Source organism: Drosophila arizonae, chromosome 3 (assembly GCF_054131065.1).
Source record: "Drosophila arizonae isolate 15081-1271.41 chromosome 3, UAZ_ARI_1.0, whole genome shotgun sequence".
Taxonomy (NCBI): Eukaryota; Metazoa; Arthropoda; class Insecta; order Diptera; family Drosophilidae; genus Drosophila; species Drosophila arizonae.
In genome coordinates, this window is record NC_142923.1 from 31,931,402 (window position 1) to 31,958,139 (window position 26,738).

The following is a 26,738-nucleotide window of genomic DNA, read 5'->3' on the forward strand; positions in this document are numbered from 1 at the left end:
AATGATGTTAGCAATAGTTATCGACAATAGTTACCCTATTTTTTGTTGGGCACTGGACCTGAAAATTGCACCTAATACTCAGGTTGACAGCGTTTGGGCTGTGAATGAGTATTCTGCAATGGGTATCGCCCGACTGCAACGTTCTTACTTGTTTTATTAATAGTTGTAAATGCCTGATTCAGTTTTCAAAAAAATGAATTGTCTGTCTTTGATAGGGTATTTTACTATTGAACATGCCCTAAAAACATCATTTGATGTTCGTACTTAAAGGTGAAAGATGGCATTTCATTGCCTGCTATACAAATGACAAGAATTTAAATGAACATTTTTCTAAAAATTTCTTTACAATAGGTTATGCGTGCACTAAAAATATATCTAGAGAAAATACCTGATTTTGTATATATATATATATATATATATATATATATATATATATATATATATATATATTCTAATTTGCACAACATTATTTATAGATAATGTTTAGATGCACTTATAAAATAAATCTAATGTTGCAAAGGAAATCCTCCCATCAATAAAAACTTTAGTTAGCTTGAATTAAGCGAATCTTAAGGTACTTCAGAATTTTGTTTAAAAGAGTTCAAGAAAATTAAGATTTATTTTTAATAAAGGAAAAAACATTTAATAGCTTTCCTTATAGATATTTTATGATTATAAAATAAACAGTGTTAAAATGGCTTATTCTTGGGATAATCGAGTTGATTTTGTTGTGCGATATATGTATGGTAAGTGGAAAAAATAATATACTATCCTTTTCAATAAATTTATAAAAAATAAAAGAATTTTATTCAAACATGTACGTTATTATACTCTGAACCCATTTTCAATGGCAAATCAGGGTATAATGGTTTTGTTAAAAGTATGTAACAGGCAGAAGGAGGCGTGGCAGACCCCAAAAAATATGTATATTCTGGATCAGGGCGACGAGCTAAGTCGATTTGGACCTGTCCGTCTGTCTGTCCGTATGTATGAACGCGTCGATCTCAGAAGACAGAAGAGCTAGAGACTTGAAATTTTTTCCTAGGTCCGTGCATATCACGCGCATATCAAGTTTCCATATATCGATAACTACCCCCGATATCGATATATTATCGATTAAAACCCTTATCGAAAGCTAGTTATTTAATTATATCTCCTACACCTTTAGAGCTAGAGCTTGCAAATTTTAAATGCATTTTATATAATTTCGGGTTTTGCTTAAATTTACCCCCCACCCCCTAACCCACATATGTGAAAAGCCGTATTTCAAATACTATAGACTTCTGCTTTGGCAAATACATGCATATTCGTGGTTTGATCATAATCTAAAAGTTTTATGAAGTTCGTATGTCCACAAAAAAAGTTATTAAACAATTAAATTTTCATAGTAAGCGTTTTTTGTCTTACTCTCCCTCTCTCTCTATATGTATGTATGCATGTGCTCACTTCACATGGCAGAACAACGGCAAATTTTGGGCTTTACAATTTGCACTGGCTACATACATATAGAGAGAGAGGGAGAGTAAGACAAAAAACGCAAAGCGCATACATGACCATTTCGTTTGCGTGCTTAGAGCGCACTGATTTCGTCGTTCTATCTTTCATTACCCGAGCCAGCCAATACCAAGCCGAGCGAATACGATGTTGTGCAAGTGTGTGTGTGTGTGTTTTTTTTTTTCTCTAGAAATTACTTAATTTTTATAATTTTTGTATCAAAGGCATCTCAAAATGAATTCATGTACCTTTTTTGTATTAAGACCTATTTTAATTTTATATTGTTAAGACGAAACTGCTTTAAATACCATATAAAATTAATATAAACAGCTTGAAACATATAAAAAAGAATTTAATTATTTGCATTGATTAACAATTATCCATATGTAATAAAATATATATTTTATTAGATAAAAAACCATCAAATAACTATCCGATTACTTTTGTATTGTATGTATTGTATTCTTATACAATATTGCACGAATCATTTTATGTTGGATGTATGATTTAAATTATTGAAAATTTGTTCATTTCTAAGAACTTCAAATTTTCGATGGAACTATCGATAGTATCGATGGTTGATTCCATCGATGGATAAATCTATCTAGGGGAACATCTATCGATGGTTTTGCAGCCCTAGTTCAGGCTATAACAAGTAAGAAAGCTGTAGTCGAGACTGCTCGACTACGAGATCCCCTGAAACCTTTAAGCAATAGATATTTCAAACATTTTTCGCTTATTTTTGCTTACACAAGACACACGCACACACACACAAACACACACGTACACACACGCATACACCCACATACACACACACCCACATACACGCACACAAGTACCCACGCCTAAACACGCGTGGTCTGCAGTGTGTGCTTGCTATGAGAACTTAATTGTTTAATAACTTTTCCTGTGAATATACGATCTTCATGAAACTTTCAGATTATGATTATAATATGGACATGCATGTATTTTCCAAAGCACAAGTCTCTAGTATTTGAAATACGCTTTTTACAAAAGTGTGGGTGAGGGGGTGAATTAGTGGTGGGGGGAAAATTTTAACAAAAATCGAAATTGCATAAAATGCATATAAGTATACATTTAAAATTTGGAGACTCTAACATTTAAGGTTGTGGAAGATATAATTTTATAACTGGTTTTCGATAATGTTTTTATCGATAAGAAAATATCGGGAGTAGTTATCGATATATAGAAAAAAACTCGATATGCGCGTGATATACACGGAAAAAAATTCAAGTCTCTAGCTCTTATATCTTCTGAAATCGACGCGTTCACACATACGGACAGACGGACGGACGGACAGACGAACGGGCAGACAGACGGACAGGAAATGGGTCCCATGTATAATAAAAAGTTATAATTTGCCTTATGCCATGAATTAACTATCTTACTACATATCACAAAATTAATTTCTTGACATGACCAAAATATATTGTTTTTTTTTTTCAGATATTGACAACAACGGATTTTTGGATCAAAATGATTTTCTATGTATGGCAGTTAGAGCGTGTGTAGTGGAAGGAAAAGGAGATTGCAGTGCCGCCCGTTTGGATGACTATAAAAAATTAATGAAGAATTTATGGGAAGAGATATCTGCGATTGCTGATGATGATAAGGTAATTATACCCATTTTATACCCTGAACCCATTAAAAATAGAAAATCAGGAAATAATGGGTTTGTTGGAGGTATGTAACAGTCAGAAGTATATTTATTCTTGATTAGGGCGACAAACTGGGTCGATTTAGCTCTGTCCGTCTGTCCGTATGCTTGAACGCGTCGATCTCAGAAGATATAAGAGCTAAAGACTTCAAATTTTTTTCCTAGGTCCGTGTGTACCACGCGCGTATCGATAATCGATAACTTGTCTCGTTACAGCCGACTCTTGTTATTTCAAACCTGCGTTATTTCGAACCTCTCATTAATTCAAAGTTATCACCACTGACAAACAAACTGACTGAACAAACTTTTTCACCACCGAAAAAATGTGCATTAGGGACTACTCACCTTCGTAGTTGCTCAGCTCCGTCTCTTACGGCTCGAGCAGTGAAAATACTACACTACAAAGTCAGTTCGTTGCGAGCGCTGAAACGAAATGGTCCCATTCTTATATGAAGCAAGGCTATGCGCTATTTGTCCTACTCTCTCTCTCTCTCTCACTCTATCTCTCTCTTTGGTCTCTCAAATCACCGAACTCAACAGCGCACAAAAATTGAATATTGTTCGCGACGATTCCAGCTCTTTCCTCTTAAATGAAGGGTATACCGAAATCATAAAAGCATTTGTCACGCTCATGCAAACAAAATGTAAGCGTTTCGATGGTTATTCGTGGGAAGGGTATGAAAGCGTTGATACGCATAAAGAATATGATTTCGCGACGGGCAAGTACACACACTCTTGTAGTCCCTTGCTACATGTATGAGCGTTTGTAACCTGCGTGCGTTACTCTTACTGCTTGTAGCAATTTTAAAGTCCAGCATTTGCATTTGGTCGGTCTTACGGACTGTCATAACCACTTTAAACAGGTGTACTATGTATGAACATACATACATATGTACATAAGTACATTTATATATTATTATTGCTAATCATGTTTATAAATGTGTTTATATCCGTAAATAATTATATATAATTAAAATTATTTTAAACACATTTTTAACCGAAAAAATTATCGTAAAACACTACTAACTTTATTAAATGCTTTGCAATATATGAAATACACATGTCATATTATACTCAAGCTTTACTCATTATTGTCAAAAATTTCTAATTAAGTCATAATGGCCCATTTGATAGTAACCCTACGATTCAAATCATACAAAATTTACAAACTACTAAATCCAGAGACAATTAGCTTGCCATCCCATACAAGCATACACATACACAAATGTATGTATGCATGTGCTCACTTCACAAGGCAGACAAGGCTTTACAATTTTCACAGCCTGTTCTGTACAGAAAGAATACATTTTCGCGACGAGCATGCACACACACACTTACATCCTTGCTACGTGTATGTGCTTTTGTGTGCGTGCGTCGCGAAACTCAACTCTTTCTCAGTATTTTCGTCTATCATCAGCGGCAAATTTTGGGCTGATAGTTAGTCAGCTACTTAAATAAAAGCGCCTCTTCCGGTCAAACCCAAAATCGTTCACACAATTCAAAGTTGTCGTAGGCACACATCAATGCTCATGTCGCATGCATACACATACATATAAACATACACACACGCACATATAAAGGGACTAAAATGCTTCTACAATGATTACCCCATCATTTGTGAGCATCGCGGCCCCTGCGTACACACAATCAAACATATTTCTGTAAGTGTGAGCACTTCATAAGATCGACCAAATTCAAATGCTAGGATTTCAAATTGCTACAGCCAGCAAGGGCTTTGCACACAGGCATACAAATGCTCATAGTACATGTAGCATACTGTAAGTGTGTGTGTGCATGCTCGTCGCGAAAACATTTTCATTATGCGCACCAACGCTTCCAAACGCTCTTCCGACAAATAATAACGAAAACGCATGGCAAACGGCTTAAAGAGTTCGGAATACCCTTCACACAGAAGGGAAGGCATGGGTTCTTGCTGCGAAGAAATTTCAATTTTCGTGAGCTGCTGCTTGTGCTCACAATGTGAGCCTCACATGCATACATACATATACACATTTGAGAGAGCAGAGAGCATCGAGAGAGAGAGGGAGAGCAAGGGAAACATTGAGCATAGAGGGATCTTTTGTTCAACATTTGACCATCTCGGTCGAGCGCATGAAGCGAAATGATTGTGCTTTCGTATATTTTAGTAACCCAAACCTAAAAGTGAGGAGCCGAGCGAATACGAAGTTGTCTGGGGTGTTAACGCTCGAAAAAAAGTGTGCAAAACGCTTTACACTACGTGTCCGGTCTATATGTTCTCTGGTTAGTGGTTATATTCATAATTTGAAAGTTTCATGAAAATAGTCCATCCACAAAAATGTTATTAAACAATTAACTTCCCATAGTAAGCCAACACGGCAGCCAATACGTGCTTATTCGTCTGTGTGTGTGCGTCTTTGGACTTGGGTGGTAAACCCGCGTATATATACCAAATTTCAGGTCTCTAGTTATAATAATACCCAAAATATAGCAGAATTCGAAAAATCGGTATATCTTCAGGTCCGATTTGCCACGCCCTTAGTAGGCGTAGATATATATTTTATTTATTTTTCACTCATCTTATTAGAATCAAAACATCAGCTCACATGCAAAATTTTAGCATTCTAGGTTTACAACTTTAGGAAATACAGTTTTATCCGATTTTCCACGCCCCCAATGGGCGGAGATATATACGCCATAGCTTGTGATCTTGGGTCATCGACGCGGACCTACATACCTAATTTCAGCCTTCTAGCTCTTCAACTAACATGATCTGGTATATCGGAAAATACATTTTCCGATTTTGCACGCCCCTAGTGGGCGGAATGTACGCACTTCACTTTCGTGAATGAGTATAATAAATTATACATGTAATTTGAAGATCCTGTTTTCCCAATTTTAATGACATTATGGTCTGCTTTTTGTTGCGCACTGGAGACCTGGACGTTGCTTTATATACTCGAACTGACAGAGTTTGGGCTGTGAATGAGTATTCTGCAATTGGTATCGCCCGACTGCATCCTGCTTATCGAATATTTACTCACTTTAATAACATGAAATTAAAAGAAATCAATTTTATTGAAATATTTTTTAATTTCTATATTATTTTTTTATTTCGTTGTAGGATGGAAAAATTTCAAATCAGGAATTCAAAGATGCTGTTAAAAAAACCTGTGTGGGAAAAAAATATGAAGAATTTCCACAAGTAAGGCTTATATACCTACCGCAATTCAACTTAAAAATCAGTAAATAAACTTATTTAATACTATCCTTTCTATACAACTTGTTATCAATATGTTTGAGAGAGAAAACAGTTTTGTCAAGACAAACAGCTCCCATATCGCAGCTAGTTTTGGTGGCCGTCCACTTCTTAAACGGTCGACATACCCTATTGTACATAGAACTCGTATTGTTTGTTCAGGGGCATCGAAACACACACGCACAAGTACGAATGCATTCAGAAAGGGAAATAGACACGTAGGCAGAAAGCACGATTACAGTGCACGTCATTATACTTGCTACTACTTACTACATTTTTAATGGGATATCAGGGTATAATGGCTTTGTTGAAATGTATGTAATAAGCAGAAGGAGGCGTGAAAGACGCCATAAAGTATATATATTCTTTATCAGGGAGACAAGATGAGTCGATTTGGCCCTGTCCGTCTGTCTGTGCGTCCATCTGTGCGTATATGAACGCGTCGAGATCAGAAGATTGAGTAGTTTTTAGTACTATCATATGAATATTAGTTTAGCCCATATTACTGATAGAAGTACCGTGCCTTTTGTGGATTTAAAAACAGGAATATTTTAAGTATTTTAGTATTAGAATAAATTAGGAAGTTACTATTATTTTGATCCTATTGTAAAACAATTTTTTATACAAATTATAAAATGTTATAGGCTCTTTCGTTTTTCATTACGGTGACTTTACTGGTACACTATAAATATCAGCCGAATATGTTAAATATTCCATTTGCTTCGAGCAAATCTTCTGTATATCGAAAATTTTAAAACATGTGAACTATTAATATCTTTGATTTATTTGAAGGCTATGCGAGCATTCATTGAATCCAATTTCAAATTACTGGATATTGACAATGATGGAATCGTTGGAATTAAGGAATACCGTTACAACTGCATTACAAGGGTAGCTATTGATGATGTTGCTCCCATTGATAAAGCGTTTGAGACTCTATTAAATGTAAGCATTTCTTTGAACAAAACAATTTAAATGTATTTTAATTTTCTTCTTTTCATAAGGATGATGATAAAAAACGTGGTGGTCTTTCACTGGACCGTTACAAAGAGCTCTATGGCCAATTTCTTGGAAATACAGCTGATAATCACTCAGCAGTGAATCTGTTTGGGCCTTTATAACTATATAAATTATTATTGTCTTCGCTGTTGTTCAACTACTATTTATTTAAGATTATCGTGTAATTACTATGACTATGCTTAGCTAGGTTAAATGCATTCATATCATTTGTGTAGAATCGTCAGATGAACAATTCGTTATCTCTAATGGTTTTTATAGTTAGAATAGATATTTGCTCTCCGATGTTAACTCAGCATAATTTTTAATTTTCTCTCAGATGAAAGCTACTAAAAATGTTTCTCTCTCATAAATTTATAATGTTTAATCAAATTGTTATCCTGTTATGTTTATTACAAAAAATATGTTTGTGTAAAACCGAATAAATTGAGACGAATTCGTATATTCGAGTACAGTCTGAAAATATTGAAATATTGAAAATTCAAAGAATTCTAAATCAGAAAGTTGATGAATGTGTGATACCTACGAACCTTTATGTAAATATCGGTCGTCATTTAACTTTTATTATACCCTGAGCCCATTGAAAATGGGAAATCAGGGTATATTGGTTTTGTTAAAAGTATGTAAGAGGCAGAAGGAGGCGTGGCAGATCCCACAAAGTATATATATTCTTGATCAGGGCGACGAGCTGAGTTGATTTGGCCCTGTCCGTCTGTCTGTCCGTCCGTCCGTATGTATGAACGCGTTGATTTCAGAAGATATAAGAGCTAGAGACTTCAAATTTTTTTCCGTGTATATCACGCGCAAAACGAGTTTTTTTCTATAAATCGATAACTACTCCCGATATTTTCTTATCGATTAAAAACCTTAACGAAAACTAATTATTTAAGTTCTCTAGTAAGCGCACACTGCAGCCCATGCGTGTTTATGCTGCTTGTGTGTATGCGTATGTGTGTGTATGCGACTGTGTGTGTGCGTGTTTGTATGTGCGTGTGTGTGCGTGTTTACGTGTTTCTTGTGTAAGCAGAAAAACAAGCAAGAAAGCTCTAGTCGAGACTGCTCGACTACGAGATCCCCTGAACCCGCACACACACAAACCCACACACACGCATGGGCACACATCATACTCCCACAGAAGCACCCATGGGCTGCAGTGTGCGCTTACTGTGAGAACTTAATTATACCCTGAACCCATTGAAAATTGGAAATTATAATGGTTTTGTTGAAATGTATGTAACAGGCAGAAGGAGGCGTGGCAGACCCCACAAAGTATATATATTCTTGATCAGGGCGACGAGCTGAGTTGATTTAGCCTTGCCCGTCTGTCTGTCCGTCCGTCTGTCCGTATGTATGAACGCGTGGATCTCAGAAGTAGAGCTGGGAAACCATCGATGCAACCATCGATTATATCGATGGACTTTAATTTTTATGATATATCGATTGACTTTTGTCGATATCGATATATCGCCGCTTTGAGTAACATCACTGACCAAAGAACACATAGATGAGACATGTAGAACAAACTTTTTCACCACCGAAAAAATGTGCATTAGGGACTACTCACCTTCGTAGTTGCTCAGCTCCGTCTCTTACGGCTCGAGCAGTGAAAATACTACACTACAAAGTCAGTTCGTTGCGAGCGCTGAAACGAAATGGTCCCATTCTTATATGAAGCAAGGCTATGCGCTATTTGTCCTACTCTCTCTCTCTCTCTCACTCTATCTCTCTCTTTGGTCTCTCAAATCACCGAACTCAACAGCGCACAAAAATTGAATATTGTTCGCGACGATTCCAGCTCTTTCCTCTTAAATGAAGGGTATACCGAAATCATAAAAGCATTTGTCACGCTCATGCAAACAAAATGTAAGCGTTTCGATGGTTATTCGTGGCAAGGGTATGAAAGCGTTGATACGCATAAAGAATATGATTTCGCGACGGGCAAGTACACACACACTTGTAGTCCCTTGCTACATGTATGAGCATTTGTGACGGTAAATTTTGGGCTGATGATAGACGAAAATACTGAGAAAGAATTGAGCTTCGCGACGCACGCACACAAAAGCACATACACGTAGCAAGGATGTAAGTGTGTGTGTGCATGCTCGTCGCGAAAATGTATTCTTTCTGTGCACAACAGCCTGTGCAAATTGTAAAGCCCAAAATTTACCGTTGGTCTGCCTTGTGAAGTGAGCACATGCATACATACATTTGTGTATGTGTATGCTTGTATGGGATGGCAAGCTAATTGTCTCTGGATTTAGTAGTTTGTAAATTTTGTATGATTTGAATCGTAGGGTGACTATCAAATGGGCCATTATGACTTAATTAGAAAATTTTGACAATAATGAGCTTGAGTATAATATGACATGTGTATTTCATATATTGCAAAGCATTTAATAAAGTTAGTAGTGTTTTACAATCATTTTTTCGGTTAAAAATGTGTATAAAATAATTTTAATTATATATAATTATTTACGGATATAAACACATTTATAAACATGATTAGCAATAATAATATATAAATGTACTTATGTACATATGTATGTATGTTCATACATAGTACATCTGTTTAAAGTGGTTATGACAGTCCGTAAGACCGACCAAATGCAAATGCTGGACTTTAAAATTGCTACAAGCAGCAAGAGTAACGCAAGCAGGTCACAAATGCTCATACATGTAGCAAGGGACTACAAGTGTGTGTGTACTTGCCCGTCGCGAAATCATATTCTTTATGCGTATCAACGCTTTCATACCCTTGCCACGAATAACCATCGAAACGCTTACATTTTGTTTGCATGAGCGTGACAAATGCTTTTATGATTTCGGTATACCCTTCACTCAAGAGGAAAGAGCTGGGATCGTCGCGAACAACATTCAATTTTTGTGCGCTGCTGAGTTCGGTGATTTGAGAGACCAAAGAGAGAGATAGAGTGTGAGAGAGAGAGTAGGACAAATAGCGCATAGCCTTGCATCATATAAGAATGGGACCATTTCGTTTGAGCGCTCGCAACGAACTGACTTTGTAGTGTTGTATTTTCACTGCTCGAGCCGTAAGAGACGGAGCCGAGCAACTACGAAGGTGAGTAGTCCCGCATGCACATTTTTTCGGTGGTGAAAAAGTTTGTTCTACATGTCTCATCTATGTGTTCTTTGGTCAGTGGTAACATATCAAACATGTGAAATTTTCTTTTGAAACAAAATAAAATTTATTGTTTGCGTACTTGATCTATTTTTTGGAAATTTAATAAATAGTTGACAAGCATAGTATTGGGTAGTCTAAAAAGTTTTTTCGTATTTTGCCAATAGATGTCGTTGGCGTCATATATCTCCAGTGCTACAAATCACATGATGTGCACATTATGGTGTTCGATTGGTAGCACTTTAAGCTTCGATTGCCAAAAAAAAAAAAGTAATTCAAAGAATTTGAAAAAAGTTACAGCTGTTCAAAAATGAGTAAAAATAATGATGAAATTCGCTATATTTTGAAATTTTTGTATAAAAAAGGGAAGAATGCCACGCAAGCCACTAATGAAATTTATGATGTTTACGGTGACGATGCTCTATCAGTTCGTGTAGCACAACAATGGTTCGCTCGCTTCCGTTCTGAAAATTTCGATGTGAAAGATGCACCTCGCTCCAATCTTTGAAAAAGTCGATGAAATTATGGAAAGGATTGACCAGGACCGTCACATAAGCAGCCATGACATCGCAAATGAACTAAACAATCGTCATCAAACGGTTCTGAACCATTTAGAAAAAGCTGGCTACAAAAAGAAGCTCGATGTATGGATACCACATGAATTGTCTGTGAAAAATTTATTGGACAGAATTAACATTTGCGATTCTTTGCTGAAACGAAATGAAATCGAACCATTTCTGAAGAGAATGGTAACAGGGGACGAAAAATGGATCAAATACGACAATAATGTGCGAAAAAGATCATGGTGCAAGAGTGGTGAAGTTCAACAAGTGGTCGCAAAGTCAGGATTGACGGCTCGAAAGGTAATGCTGTGTGTTTGGTGGGATTGGAAAGGAATAATCCACTATGAGCTGCTTCAGCCTGGTCAAACGATTGATTCGACACTTTACTGTGAACAACTGGTGAGATTGAAGCAAGCAATCGAAAAAAAACGGCCAGAACTGATCAAAAGAAAGGGCATCGTATTCCATCAGGACAACGCCAGACCGTACACATCTTTGATGACCCGGCAAAAACTGAGAGAGCTTGGCTGGGAAGTTTTGATGTATCCACCATATAGCCCTGACCTTGCACCTTCGGACTACAATTTATTTCGGTCAATGCAGAACTCCCTTAATGGAGTAAAGTTGGCTTCAAGAGAAGCCTGTGAAAATTACTTGGAGCAGTTTTTCAAAGAGAAACCACGAATGTTTTACACGAATGGAATTATGTCTCTAGTGGAAAAATGGCAAAAGGTGGCCGACCAAAATGGTGCATATTTGATTTAATAAAGTTTATTATAAATATTAAAAAATATGATTTGAAGTTTCACTACAAATACGAAAAGACTTTTTAGACTACCCAATATATGGACATTGTTAAACATTGGTAGTTTTTCTTCAACATGGACAAGTTTGTCGTTTCAAGTAAGTATTTTATACCCTGTGGAGGGGCACTTTACGTTAAAAAAAAGTGCTATTTTCTAGCCTCAACGTATTTTTCACATTTTAGATAAAACCTGCAATGCCTCCACTACAATTTCATCTTCAAATGCATTGACTGAATCCAATGAGCCTAGCACGAAACGAAAAAAAAAAAACATCAGAAGTTTGGTTACATTTTGAGAAACTGATGAACATGCTTGTCAAATGCCGTCATTGCGGAAAAGAGTACCGCCCGAGCGGCAACACTTCCAATATGATGGAATACTTAAGACGTGTACATCCCTTCATGGTAAGAGACCACGTTGAAACAACTGCTCCAAAATTGGATCAATGCGCCCCCAGCTCGGCGAAAAAAGCATGTCTTGCTAATTCACTGGCTGAAATGATTGCGCTTGATATATATATTTAAGTTATCTTTAAAATCGTTATGTTGAATTTGTGTTATGTTTTGGAACTGAAAATTCAATGAATTGAACCTTTATATTTTCTCTATATTTGTCTATATTCTTTATTCTTATTCTGTAAATATGTACAAGGAAAAGTATGAAAGTACAAGAGCATTACTTACATTTATTTCTATTATGAAAAGTACGACTTATATACAAAAAAAATGTTTAAAATTTGAAAGGAAAAAATGTTCGATGGAACCATCGATATAATCGATTATTTTTTCCATCGATGGAAAAACCATCGATGGAGCCGTCCATCGATGGTTTCCCAACTCTACTCAGAAGATATAAGAGCTAGAGACTTGAATTTTTTTCCTAGGTCCGCGCATATCAAGTTTTTCTCCATATTTTATTATCGAAAGCTAGTTATTTAACCCTCTAATGCTGTTTTCTTAACTATTGGAGGAAAATAATTGGAACAATTTTTTTTTAAGTAAATTTAGGCTTCTAAACTCAAAAATGAACTCAGAAAAAATATAGAAGTTTTTGTTTAGCCGTCAGGTGCAAAAAAGGTAATAAGTGTCTCAAGACACTCTTGGGCATCTAAGAGTAAAAAAAAAACGTATTTAATAGAAATGTTAATTTTTATTATTCATATGATATGTTTTAAAACAATTTTTTGTTGATGTGCAGCATAGATGTAAATTACATTTTTCACAAATGCATTGCGTTTGTGATGATTTACAGAGCTTGCACCGTCTCTTATTGTCCCGATCCAACCAATTTGGGAAGTGGTTGACTTGGTCAAAACGTAATTCCGCTATTGGGTGTAAAGTTTTTTTTTCCAAGTTTAAGCTCAAGCTGTGATGGTCGGGCCCGTGGGGATTGTGAAAAAGGTGACCGATCTGTTCGCAAAGATGGTGACTGCATCTGGTCTTGTAGAGATACGGTACTGACTGGACGACCTGCGTGGGCTTTATTTCTAAAAGCCACCAATCCTTCAGCGATTAACTCGCGAAAATCGGGAAGTTCCATCAATTTGTCACTGATTGCGTTTTGTTTTTGAATTCGCCTATAAAGAATATAAGCATTTGTTGCTGCCATATCAATACAATGATAAAAAATTCGAGTAGCAGCATCTTTGGTTTTAGCTTTGATGTGATAACGGCCCATAAGTCCATCCATAAGATCAACGCCGCCCATATGTGAGTTATATTCCCGAATTATTTGCGGACAGTCAATTTCAATATGTTGCTTTTTCTTCCTGTCATAACGGTCAATCTTAAGTGTTCTTTCACTTAAACTTTCCGTAGCAAACGGTTTAACACCTACGTAAGTTGACAATAAGCGAACGGCCTTGTTATCCTTCCAAAGTACATTACTGACTTCTACCCCGTATGACGTGCCTACGAACTCAGTCGAAAACCCTCTCGGCTTTTTGTTAATGATTGTATCGTCAGGTAGCTTGCAATTGGGGATTCGATTCGCACGTACTGTGCCAAGGCTATAAATACCCTTTGCTCGCAAATATACCATTAGAGGCAAAGAGGTATAAAAATTATCAAAGTAGACGATGTGGTGCTTAAAGCTTTGTACTGTTTTGGTCAAACGTACTACTATGTTGGCCGAAGCACCAAGATCTGGGTGACCAGGTAAGACAATGTTATCGCCTGCTCCACTATAAATTTCGAATCGGTATGCATAGCCATATGAATCACACAAAACGAACAGCTTAATACCCCATTTGTATGGCTTATTGGGCATATATTGTCGTAAGTGATGTTTCATCTTTGTGCTACACATTTGTTCGTCAACACAGAGGCGTGGTTGCTTTGGCACTGAGTCAAATCTTGTATTAAGATAATCGACAAGTCTTCTAGTGCGAAATAATGGATCGTAGCCTGGTTGTCCCTTTTTGATCCGCTGGCTTTCATCACGTAATGACAGGTGCTGTTTAATTGTCTCAAATTTTGTGCGGTTCATACTGGATGCAATGGGTAAAAAGGCATTTCTTCCCCAGTAGCTTCTCATACTCGGGTAGCGATATATTGACATATATATCAAAATTCCTATATAATGATGAACATCTTCAATGTTCATTTGGAATCTTGTCGATATGTTCTCCACTAAAGCTGCGCGCATGGTTTCTTCCACTATCATATCCATGATTTTGGCATCAAAAAAATAGCGAAATATCTCTGAAGGAGTTTCGAGATTCATTATTTCAGCCGGCAATGAAGAGTCGCCTTGAAAAGCAACATTGTTTACATGCAATTGCATAAATTGCTGTCGCCACAAAATTTTGCTCGGCTCCTTTGCTATTGATTCAATACCTAAAAGACATTAATTAACTAAGTGGTAGTGGCGATCGTTGTCTTTTCAGGATTTCCTAATAGGCTCAGACTGACCATTATCAGGCACATTCTCTTCATCATTACAAGCAAATGATATTGTGCTAATATCCTCCACAGCAGCTATTAGAGTTTCTGCCACATTTAAGTCATCTTCCTCGTCGTCACTTGACTCGGATAACTCTGCATCGGAAGGGACATTCTCAAACAATTCCAACAACTGTTCATCAGTTAAATCGGATAATTTGAATCGTACCCGGTTTGCCATCTTTATATGGTTAATATGTCAGTTTCTAGTAAAACAATCCATATAATGAATAAGTGTACACACAAAATTGCAAGCAGTTGTGAAATAGCTGCTGGTAAAAAAAGTTGCTTGCAGCCCCAAAAGTGTCTCAAGACACTTATCACTGTTTTTAAGCTACAACGCACATTTTTTATTTATTTTTATTTTTGTAAACTAGTTTTAATTGTAAATAAACATACCTTCCAATAAAAAATTATTTTAAATGGATTGCTTTCACAGATTTTGTAAAATAATTGTTGCACAACAGCACATGCAGCAGATCAATTTACACGCGCGAAAAAACATATGTTTTGTGTTTATGAAAATAAAAAGTACCGTTTAAAGCACTGGAGAGCTTTTAAAGCTTTTTTCTCAGTAAATTTGAATGTTTTATTAACGATCAAGCAATATTTGAAAGACAAAAAAGCTCCCTTTTTTTTTTTAAATTTAAAAATAAAATAAGTGTCTCAAGACACTTATGAGCGTTAGAGGGTTAATTATATCTCCAACACCTTTCGGGCTAGAGCTTGTAAAAAATGTAGACTTATATGTATTTTATAGAATTTCGACTTTTGTTGTAATTGTCTCCCTACCCCTATATCCACCCCTCACCATCACCTTTGTAAAAAGCGTATTTCAAGTACTAGAGACTTGTGCTTTGGTATGTACATACATTTGAACATTATGATTATGTTCTGATAGTTTCATTAAGATTGTACGTCTAGAAATTAAATTATTCAACAAATAAATTCTTATAATGTTGCCCACACTGCAGCGCACCCCAAGCGCAGTCGCTGATTACTGCGCAGTTAGCAGAGTGCGCTCTAATACGTGCGTGTGTATGTATGTGTGCCGAAACAAGTGCAGAGTGATTAGAATATCAGATTAGAGGGTTCAGGGTATCTCCTAGTCGTGCAGTCTCGACTAAAGTCTTCTTACTTGTTTTTCCTAGATCCGTGTATAGAACGCGCATATCGAGCTTTGCTTTAAACTTGCCCCGTTAGTTTGTTATCGATTAAAAACATTATCGAAAACCAGTAATCATTTTATATCTCCTACATCTTTAAAGCTAGTTTCCAAATTTTATATGTATACTTATATGCATTTTATACAATTTCGGTTTTTATTAAAATTGACCACCCACCCCTAATTCACTCCTCACCCACACTTTTGTAAAAGGCGTATTTAAAGTACTAGAGACTTGTGCTTTGGCAAATACATGCATATGCATGTTATAATCATAATCTGAAAGTTTCATGCAGACTCTAGCTTTAAAGATGTAGGAGATATAATTTTATTACTTATTTTCGATAAGGTTTTTTATCGATAAAAAACGGGGAAAGTTATCTATTTTTAAAACAAAACGAATTATCCGCGTGGTATACACACTAACCAAACAACACATAGGTTAGACATATAGAACAAACTTTTTCAACACCGAAAAATCTGTCTAGTAGCTACCAACAATTTCGTATTCGCTCGGCTCGGTATTTGTTGGCTAGGGTAATGAAAGATAGCACGACGAAATCAGTGCGCTACAACCACGCAAACGAAACGGTCCCGTTGTATGAGCTCTGCGTTTTTATACCCTGAACTCATTTTTAATGGGAAATCAGGATATAATGGTTTTGTTGAAATGTATGTAACAGGCAGAAGGAGGCGTGGCAGACCCCACAAAGTATATATATTCTTGATCAGAGCTGAGTCGATTTGGCCCTGTCCGTATGTCTGCTGGAACGCGTCGATTTTCGAAGATATAAGAGCTAGAGACTTCAATTTTTTTTTTTAAATGACCGTATATACAGAGCGGATGTTGAGTTTGCTTTTAAAATTCGATAAATCATCCCGTTATGTTTTTATCGAATAAAAACATTCAAGTTCAAGCCAGATGCCACTACAGCTAATTGTGAATGATTTTTAATTTTTTTAAATTTCTCAAATATTTAATATAATATGTAGAAAAGTTTCATTAAATTCCTTTCAGTCAAAAATTAATTAAAAATCATCAAATATTTGGCCAATTAACAAACGCACGTGCAGCAGCTACAACAGCATCGTATAAGTGTGCACACATACATTCAAACTTCTTCTGGAACATTCTTTGAATCACATCAGCTGTTAGTTTGGTTTAGTTTTGGTAGATGGCGCTGTAGCAGTGAATCTATTTCAGTTTTGCCAGCGCAATATCCAAAAGTGAGGTGGCGTAGTTTGTTAGCGGCATAACGCTCGATCGAAAGGTCGCGATTCGAATCCCGATCGGTGCAAAAGATGATAATTTTTTTAATTGCTTCCAAATATTTTGATACACTGGACCCATTGAAAATGGAAAATCAGGGTATAATGGTTTTGTGAAAAGTATGTAACAGGCAGAAGGAATCATCGCAGACCCCATAAAGTATATATATTCTTGATCAGAACGACGAGCTGAGTCGATATAGCCCTGTCCGTCTCATCCGATAACTCTTTTATCGAAAATAATCGAAAAATCGACATGGTTTTTTCAGCCTAATTTGGACACTTATAGACCTGGAGTCTTCAAATTTGCGTTGTATATAAAGTTAATGAATACAAAGATTTTGTAATTTATAGATTTTGGATACCACGCCCCTTCGCCCCCAATTTGTAAAAAACGCATTTCAAGTACTAGAAACTTGTGCTTAAGAATGTACACACATTTTAACCATATGATTACGTTTTGAAGGTTTCATTAAGATCGTATGTCTACAAAAGAAATTATTCAACAAATAAATTCTCATAATATTCCCACACTGCAGCGCAGCCGCTGCTTACTGTGCAGTTAACAGAGCGCGTGCTTATAAGTGCATGTGTATGTATGTGTGCGTAAAAGAAGTCCAGAGTGATTAGAATATCAGCTTGGAGGGTTCAGGGTATCTCCTAGTCGAGCAATCTCGACTGGAGCCTTTTTACTTGTTATATTTTCATAAATGAATTTTCTATTTAATTTATATTTTAAATACACCGAAATTGAAATTTTAACCATACTTAATGTGCGTATTTAAAAGTTTGGTTATACTAGCAGATTCTTAGAATCACATCAAAAGTTAGTTTGATTTAGTTTTGCTAGATGGCGCTGTAGCAGTGAATCTATTTCAGTTTTGCCAGCGCAGCTAGAGTTTTCTTACTTATTTGTCCTACTCTCTCTTACACTCTATCTCTCTATGGTCTCTCAAATCATAAAGCTCAGCAGCGCACAAAAACTGAAATTTGTTCGCGACGATCCCAGCTCTTTCCTTTTGAGTGAAGAGCATACCGAAATCTTAAAAGCGTTTGCCACGCTCATGCAAACAAACTGTAAGCGTTTCAATGATTATTTATGGGAAGGGTATGAAAGTTTTGCTGCGCATAAATTGAATTTCGCGACTGGCATGCACACACACACTTGCACACTTAGTACATGAACATTTGTATGACAGTGTGCGAAGCTCTTGCTGCCTGTAGCAATTTGAAAGCAGCCCAGCATTTGCATTTGGTCGGCCTTACGGACTGTCATAACCACTTCACAGAGATGTACTATGTATGAACATACATACCTACATAGTATGTGTATAAGTACATTCATATATTATTATAGTTAATCATGTTTATAAATGTGTGTATATCCATAAAATACTACTAATTATATATAACTAGCTGGCCCGGCAAACGTTGCATTGCCCTCTATATTATTTCTAGGTAAAAAATTGTTGAAAGCTATGTTGTTCAGGTTGGGATACACTCTGATTAATTTATTAAATGTCGGATTATATCCGTCTCCAATAATTTCCACCCCAAATGAAGTCATTTGGAAACAGGCATTGTATTTTTGAGTGATCGTGATTCTAGTGTTTCGCCATAAAGCAGGGAACGCAATGGCTCTGGTGGCGGGACCACAAATGGCAATGTTGCTTTACCACTAAGGCAGCACAAACCGGGCGTTTCACCAGCAAACTTCAATGCACCACAATGCTGGCAAACAACGTCCATTGGACCAATGCAAACTAAACGATTCAAGCTATAGTCAATGGTGCAATCGTATCGAAACGCTTCTCGATTCAAATCAATCCTTGAACCATTTCTTATTGCCATTTCACGGGCTGCCTCTTTGAGAAGCACGAATTATGGCCCTTCTTTGCTGGGTACTAACGCGGCGCCTTTCTCGGGCGATTTCTCGCTCTTCGTCAGATAATTGACTCGCGCTATTCCGTTGCCTAATTGCATTATGGGTCCGCCGGGAAAGATTATATCTTCTAGGACGTGGCATTTTTATTAATAGTAATACTGCCCTCGCACAAAACCATATAAAACAATCGAGAAATATAAATATAAATAATTTACACAAATTTATGTTTGAGACAAACAAATACCTGAACTTTCGAGGTATTTAGCTTTTGTACGCACTCGCACAATTATTATTTATAAAGTTTAATAGTCCAAAAATATAAAAAGCCAAAAATACACTTTTTAATAATTACCTTTTTTTTTTTTAATTTCGAATTTTAAATTTTTAATTTATTTTTGATTAGTCAGGTTTTAATCTTTTGATTTTTTTTTTTTAATTTTTGCAGATTTTTGATTTGAAATATTTATAGTCCAATATAAATATTTAAAAGTCCAAAAATATAAAAAGCCAAAAATACAATTTTTAATAATTAACATTTTTTTTTTTAATTTCGAATTTTAAATTTTTTATTTATTTTTTGAACAGTCAGGTTTTAATCTTTTGATTTTTTTGAATTTTTGCAGATTTTTGATTTGAAATATTTTTCTTTTTGATTTGGAAAAAATTTTTTTTTTTTTATATTTTTTTTTTATACCCTGAACCCATTTTCAATGGGAAATCAGGGTATAATGGTTTTGTTGAAATGTATGTAACAGGCAGAAGGAGGCGTGGCAGACCCCACAAAGTATATATACCCGTCTGTTTGTCCGTCTGTCCGTCCGTCCGTCCATCCGTATGTATGAACGCGTCGATTTCAGAAGATATAAGAACTAGAGACTTCAAATTTTTTAAAAATGTCCGTAATTACAGCGCGCATATCAAGTTTATCATTAAAAACCGATAACTCATCCCGATCTTTTTTTATCGATAAAAGAACCTTATGGAAACACAGTTATAAAATTATATCTTCTACACTTTTATTGTTAGAGTCTCAAAATTTTTAATGTATGTATGTATGTATGCAATTTATACAATTTCGGTTTTTGTTAAAATTTACCCCCCACCCTTAAATTCACCTCTCACCATCACTTTTGTAAAAAGCGTATTTCAAATACTAGAGACTTGTGCTTTGGCAATTACATGCATATCCATATTATAATCATAATTTGAAAGTTTCATGAAGATCGTACGTCCACAAAAAGTTATTAAGCAATTAAGTTCTCATAGTAAGCGCTCACTGCCGCCCATGCATGTTTGTGCTTGTGTGTGTATATGTATGTAATTGTTTGTGTTTGTGTGTGTGTGTATGTGTGTATATATGTGTGTGTATGTGTGTGTATGTATGCCTGTGTGTGCGTGCGTGTGTGTGTGTGTATGTGTGTGTATGTATGTGTGTGTATGTATGCCTGTGTGTGCGTGCGTGCGTGCGTGTGTGTGTGTGTGCGTATTTCTTGAGTAAGCTGAAAGACGCGAAAAATTATTGAAATAGCTATTACTCCAAGGGTTCAGGGGATCTCGTAGTCGAGTAGTCTCGACTAGAGCTTTCTTACTTGTTATACCCTGAACCCATTGAAAATGGGAAATCAGGGTATAATGGTTTTGTTGAAATGTATGTAACAGGCAGAAGGAGGCGTGGCAGACCCCACAAAGTATATATATTCTTGATCAGGGTGACGAGCTGAGTTGATTTGGCCCTGTCCGTCTGTCTGTCCGTCTGTCCGTATGTATGAACGCGTCGATTTCAGAAGATATAAGAGCTAGAAACTTCAAATTTTTTGTAAAATGTTCGTAATTACAGCGCGGATATCGAGTTTATCATTGAAAATCGATAACTCATCCCGATCTTTTTTTATCGATAAAAAGCGTTATCGAAAACCAGTTTTAAAATTATATCTTCTACACCTTTATTGCTAGAGTCTCCAAATTTTTAATGTATGCTTATATGCAATTTATACAATTTCGTTTTTTGTTAAAATTTACCCCCCACCCTTAAATTCACCCCTCACCATCACTTTTGCAAAAAGCGTATTTCAAATACTAGAGACTTGTGCTTTGGCAATTACATGCATATGCATGTTATAATCATAATCTTAAAGTTTCATGAAGATCGTACGTCCACAAAAAAAGCTATTAAGCAATTAAGTTCTCATAGTAAGCGCTCACTGCCGCCCATGCGTGTTTATGCTTGTGTGTGTATATGTATGTAATTGTGTATGTGTGTGTGTATGTGTGTGTATGTATGTGTGTGTATGTATGCGTTTGTGTGTATGTGTGTCTGTATGCGTGTGTGTGTATGTATGCCTTGTGTAAGCTGAAAGACGCGAAAAATTATTGAAATATCTATTGCTCCAAGGGTTCAGGGGATCTCGTAGTCGAGCAGTCTCGACTAGAGCTTTCTTACTTGTTTTTCTTTTTTTTTTTTTTTTTTGTTGAATAGTCAGGTCTGCTCGAGGCTGTGCCGTAGACTGACTGACTACATTTGTTTATTTACTTCTATACAGGACCGAAACTGTCACTGTTGTTAAGGCTACTGAGTATAAATGGAAATTTGAATCTTTAGGGAAAAAATCGCGTTTTTCAAGTATTCGTCAAATTTTTTCAGTATTTTAAAGATCTACTGACCCACTCGTGGCGGAGACAAATCCAACAAATCAAAAACCATAAAAATTGGTCCAGCAGATCTCGAGTTATAAGTGCTTGGACACTTTTACACAACTCTCTTTTATATATATAGATTATAATTTATACACATTTTCAACCGAAAAACTGATCGTGATACACTACAAAGTTTATTAAATGCTTTGCAGTAAATCGGTTTGCGACTATAAAATCTTTAAGTGGGACATGAATAACAATGTACTTGTGGAGGCATTTGGATATATGCCCTCTTTATTATAAAGAATTTAAAAAAAATGAAGAAATTGAATTATTAAAATTGTATAGGTTAAGAATGGAAATGAAACCACTGTAAAGTAGTTGTTGTTGTACGCGCTAGCACGGGAGTGTCGCTCGCCAAACAATCGCTCTCCCGCTGCTCGCGCTTAGATGAGCTCTCATTGTGCAAGCTGCGCTTGCGTTGCTGTTAAAATTCAATAAAAATAGTACAAAATTGAATACCGGTGTCAGCACTTCGTTCGTGCCTATTTAGAGAGACCGCAAGTTGCAGTCTACATCTCAAAAATATATTATACACTGACCCATCGACGGACCAGACTCCTCTTGGAAGGACATTTTTGGCGCCCCCGGGTGGACACTCTCTGGAATTGAAGGAAGCTGGATTATGAACTTTGTGGATAATCAGGGAAGTACATAAATACATATAGCACATAGATAACCAAGTATTGCAAGCGATAAATAAATAAATGCATTACTTGAGACATACAAAATATTAATGTATCTACAATCTACGCCTATGTACATTGTGTTGAGTTTATTTAAAATTGAAATTTAATAAAAAATAAAAAAAAAGGCGCATATTGTAATTGACTTTTGTAATTGACCAATCTCTATTGCCTCGTATAATCCAAGTTTTCTTTGGCGCCGTAAGTGTGTTACAGTTCTTTGCTCATTTTCGTCTCGCACTTTCGTTTTGCGATTGCGCTCAGAACTCGCTCTCGCTCGCACGTTAAAGTTCGTTCTCGCTTGCACAGATAATTGCGGTCTTAATTTACGCTCTTCATTTGCATGCGCGCTTGCAATATCGTTTGCACTCGCGCTTACACAGTAAATTTCGCTTTAATTTACGCTCATCATTTGCATGCTCGCCAGCAATATCGTTTGCATTCGCGCTTACACACAGTAGCGCTCTCGCTTTGCGCTCAAAACTTGCGCTTGTAACTTGGATTTATTGCCGCTCAAAACTTACACTCTCGCTTTGCGCTCATCGTATGAGCTCGATCTACATTTTTATTTCAAGCTTGCAATATCGTTGCGTTCTCACTTGCACATACCGGCGCGCTTTCGCTTGTGCATGTGTATGTGTGAATGCATTGCACTTAATCGCTCTACAGTCAAATATAAAAACAAGTAAGAAAGCTCTAGTCGAGACTGCTCGACTACGAGATCCCCTGAACCCTTGGAGCAATAGATATTTCAATAACTTTTCGCGTCTTTCAGCTTACACAAGAAACACGCACACACACACGCACGTACGCACACACAGGCATACACACACGCATACAGACACACATACACACACACACGCATACACACAAACGCATACACACACACATACACACACACATACACAAACACATACACACACATACACAAACATTTACATACACATACACACACAAGCATAAACACGCATGGGCGGCAGTGAGCGCTTACTATGAGAACTTAATTGTTTAATACTTTTTTGTGGACGTACGATCTTCATGAAACTTTTAGATTATGATTATAACATGGATATGCATGTAATTGCCAAAGCACAAGTCTCTATTATTTGAAATACGCTTTTTACAAAAGTGATGGTGAGGGGTTGAATTTAGAGGTGGGGGGTAAATTTTAACAAAAACCGAAATTGTATAAATTGCATATAAGCATACATTAAAAATTTGGAGACTCTAGCAATAAAGGTGTAGAAGATATAATTTTATAACTGGTTTTCGATAAGGTTTTTTATCGATAAAAAAAGATCGGGATGAGTTATCGAATTTTAATGATAAACTTGATATGCGCGCTGTAATTACGGACATTTTAAAAAAAATTTGAAGTCTCTAGCTCTTATATCTTCTGAAATCGACGCGTTCATACATACGGACAGACGGACAGACAGACGGACAGGGCCAAATCAACTCAGCTCGTTATCCTGATCAAGAATATATATACTTTGTGGGGTCTGCCACGCCTCCTTCTCCCTGTTACATACATTTCAACAAAACCATTATACCCTGATTTCCCATTGAAAATGGGTTCAGGGTATAATAACTCAATATACCCATACTAATAGCACTAACCAGAGAACACATAGATTAGACATGTAGAACAAACTTTTTCAACACCGAAAAAATGCGCTGAAGAGACCGGACTTTGTATTTGGTCGGCTCGGTCTTCTGAGGCTCAAACAGTGAAATTAAGGCACCACAAAATCAGTGTGCTGCGACTGCTGCCACGAAATGCACGCATTACCAAATGAAGCACGGCTATGCGCTCTTTTTCCCTTACTCACTCTCTCCCTCTCTTTATGGTCTCTCTCTATGGTCTCTCGAATAGCAGCAGCGCACAAAAATTGAAAATTGTTCGCGACGATCTCAACTCGTTCCTTATAAGTGAAGGGTATACCGAAATTTGTAAAGCGTTGGCCACGTTCATACAAAATGTTAGCGTTTTCTTAAATATTTCTAAGAAGGGTATGAAATCGTTGGTGCTCATAAAAATATGATGTTGCGACGGGCATGCACACACACACTCTCCTTTGCTACATGTACTATGAGCATTTGTATGCCTGTGTGCTAAGCTCTTGCCGTCTGTAGTAATTTTACAGTTCAGCATTTGCATTTGGTCGATCTTGTGAAGTGCTCACATTCATATGTATGTTTGTATGTATATACATTTGATTGTGTGTACGCATGGGATGTGCAGCTAACAATTATGGGATATCACTTGTAGAAGCATTTGTATGCCTACATATGTGCCTTTACATGTGAGAGCCGCATTATTTCATCCCATATAAATGCGTGCTAAGACCGCACAGCGCATCCACTAAACTTCGAGTAGTGTTTGATGCATCTAGCAAGTCCTCCTCTCAATTGTCGCTGAATGATCTACTCATGGTGGGTCCGACCATCCAGCCGCAGTTATGGGAGACTTTGCTAAGATTTCAACTTTGTCCTTGGGCTGCTACAGTAGACATCGCTAAAATGTACCGCCAAATTGAGCTTGCATTTGCATCGCTCTCATTGCCACGCCAGTCCACTAGTACTAATGGGCCTGCTTCGACAGAAGGTTTGGCTGGTCAATGCTCGAGAGGCTTGCAGTGCAGTAGTCCGAAAATGTGTACATTGTTTTCGCTACAAACCGAAACTCTTATCCCAAATAATGGTCAATCTTCCCGCTGATCGCTTACATGGTAATAGGCCATTTGAGGTCAGTGGAGTGGACTTTTGTGGTCCAATACTAGTTTCGCTGGGAATTCGTGGCAAATCGCCAGTCAAAATGTATATTGCCATATTTGTTTGTTTCACTTCGAAGGCAGTGCATCTTGAATTAGTCACCGATTTAACCTCAAATTCATTTCTGATGTGTTTATCCAGGTTCGTTGGTCGACGTGGGCTTGTCCGGAAGCTGTATTGCGACAATGCCACCAATTTCGTGGGTGCTGCACGCACGCTGGACCTCAAGGCAACTTTTCATGGCAACACAGCGGCTATGGAAACGTTTGCTGCGGAGCGGGGCATGGAGTTTTTTTTTTTCATCCCTCCTCGAGCGCCGCATTTTGGCGGCCCTTGGGAAGCGGCGGTGAAATCCGCGAAGGGTTTGCTGCTGAAAGCGATGGGCAGCGCTCGATTACAGCAAGACGAAGTGGCCACCGTGCTGGCCGAGGTCGAGGCTGTACTCAACTCGCGGCCAATGATCGCTCCCAGCAGCAACGCTCGCGCCGCTGCCACTCGTCTCCACAGAACTAGTCGACGACGCCAAGTTGACACTCTTAAAAAGATGGCAGCTGATATCCAACATCAAGAGTCGAGTTTGGATCGACTGGTCAAGGGACTACCTGCTCAGCCTCCAGCAGCGGTCAAAATGGACGAAGGAGAGGCAGAACCTACAGGTCGGAGCAGTCGTGCTCGTGGGAGACGCTGCTCCACAACAGTGGATGCTAGGAGTGGTAACGGTAGCCATAGCCGGAGGAGATGGTAGAGTGCGCGTAATTGTCGTTAAGACAAAAATTGGCACATACAAAAGGGCAATTCATCGTGTTGCCCCACTGCCACTCAACTAATACCCCATATTCTGGAAGCCCTGCGGCCTTTCAACGCGGCCGATGTTGAGGCATTTGGATATATGCCCTCTTTATTATATAGAATTAAAAAAAAGTGAAGAAATTGACTTATTAAAATGGTATAGGTTAAGAATGGAAATGAAACCACTGTAAAGTAGTTGTTGTTGTACGCGCTAGCACGGGAGTGTCGCTCGCCAAACAATCGCTCTCCCGCTGCTCGCGCTTAGATGAGCTCTCTGCTGTGCAAGCTGCGCTTGCGTTGCTGTTAAAATTCAATAAAAATAGTACAAAATTGAACACCGGTGCCAGCACTTCGTTCGTGCCTAACACATACTGACCTTAAAAATAGAGTTGAAGAAAATATTGGACTATCGCAAGCATTGGGGCTTAATGTCAAAGCCATTGTTTGCGATCAGGGATCTAATAATAGAGCAGTTTTTAATAGATGGGGAATTGATTTAAATAATCCTTGCTTTAATATAAATGGTAAAGAAATTTTAGCACCGCATCTAGTCAAATCGCTTGGAAATATCTTAACACCAGAAGGTACAGTGTTATGG

The 26,738-nt window shown here is 37.2% G+C and overlaps 1 protein-coding gene, 1 long non-coding RNA gene and 1 pseudogene across 3 annotated transcripts; all 3 read left to right on the forward strand.

Moving 5' to 3' along the window:
* Positions 1-506: 506 nt before the first annotated feature.
* On the forward strand, positions 507-7,869 carry Scp1 (Sarcoplasmic calcium-binding protein 1). Of its 2 annotated transcripts, none has more exons than XM_089464321.1 (6): positions 507-574; positions 662-746; positions 2,962-3,128; positions 6,276-6,356; positions 7,203-7,355; positions 7,415-7,869. In XM_089464321.1, exons 2-6 carry the CDS (start codon positions 695-697, stop codon positions 7,529-7,531), a joined length of 570 nt encoding a protein of 189 aa, XP_089320447.1. In that variant the 5' UTR covers positions 507-574; positions 662-694; the 3' UTR covers positions 7,532-7,869. The 2 variants fall into 2 exon arrangements, with proteins under 2 accessions (XP_089320447.1, XP_089320446.1); XM_089464320.1 differs by having other exon boundaries at positions 513-574; positions 650-746.
* Positions 7,870-11,971: 4,102 nt separating this feature from the next.
* LOC149270092 (uncharacterized) lies at positions 11,972-12,544 on the forward strand. The gene is made up of 2 exons (XR_016269128.1): positions 11,972-12,032; positions 12,118-12,544. It is a non-coding gene; the product is annotated as an uncharacterized LOC149270092 (long non-coding RNA).
* A 12,407-nt stretch (positions 12,545-24,951) lies between these two features.
* Positions 24,952-26,177, forward strand: LOC149270093 (uncharacterized; annotated as a pseudogene).
* The last annotated feature ends 561 nt before the right edge of the window (positions 26,178-26,738 follow it).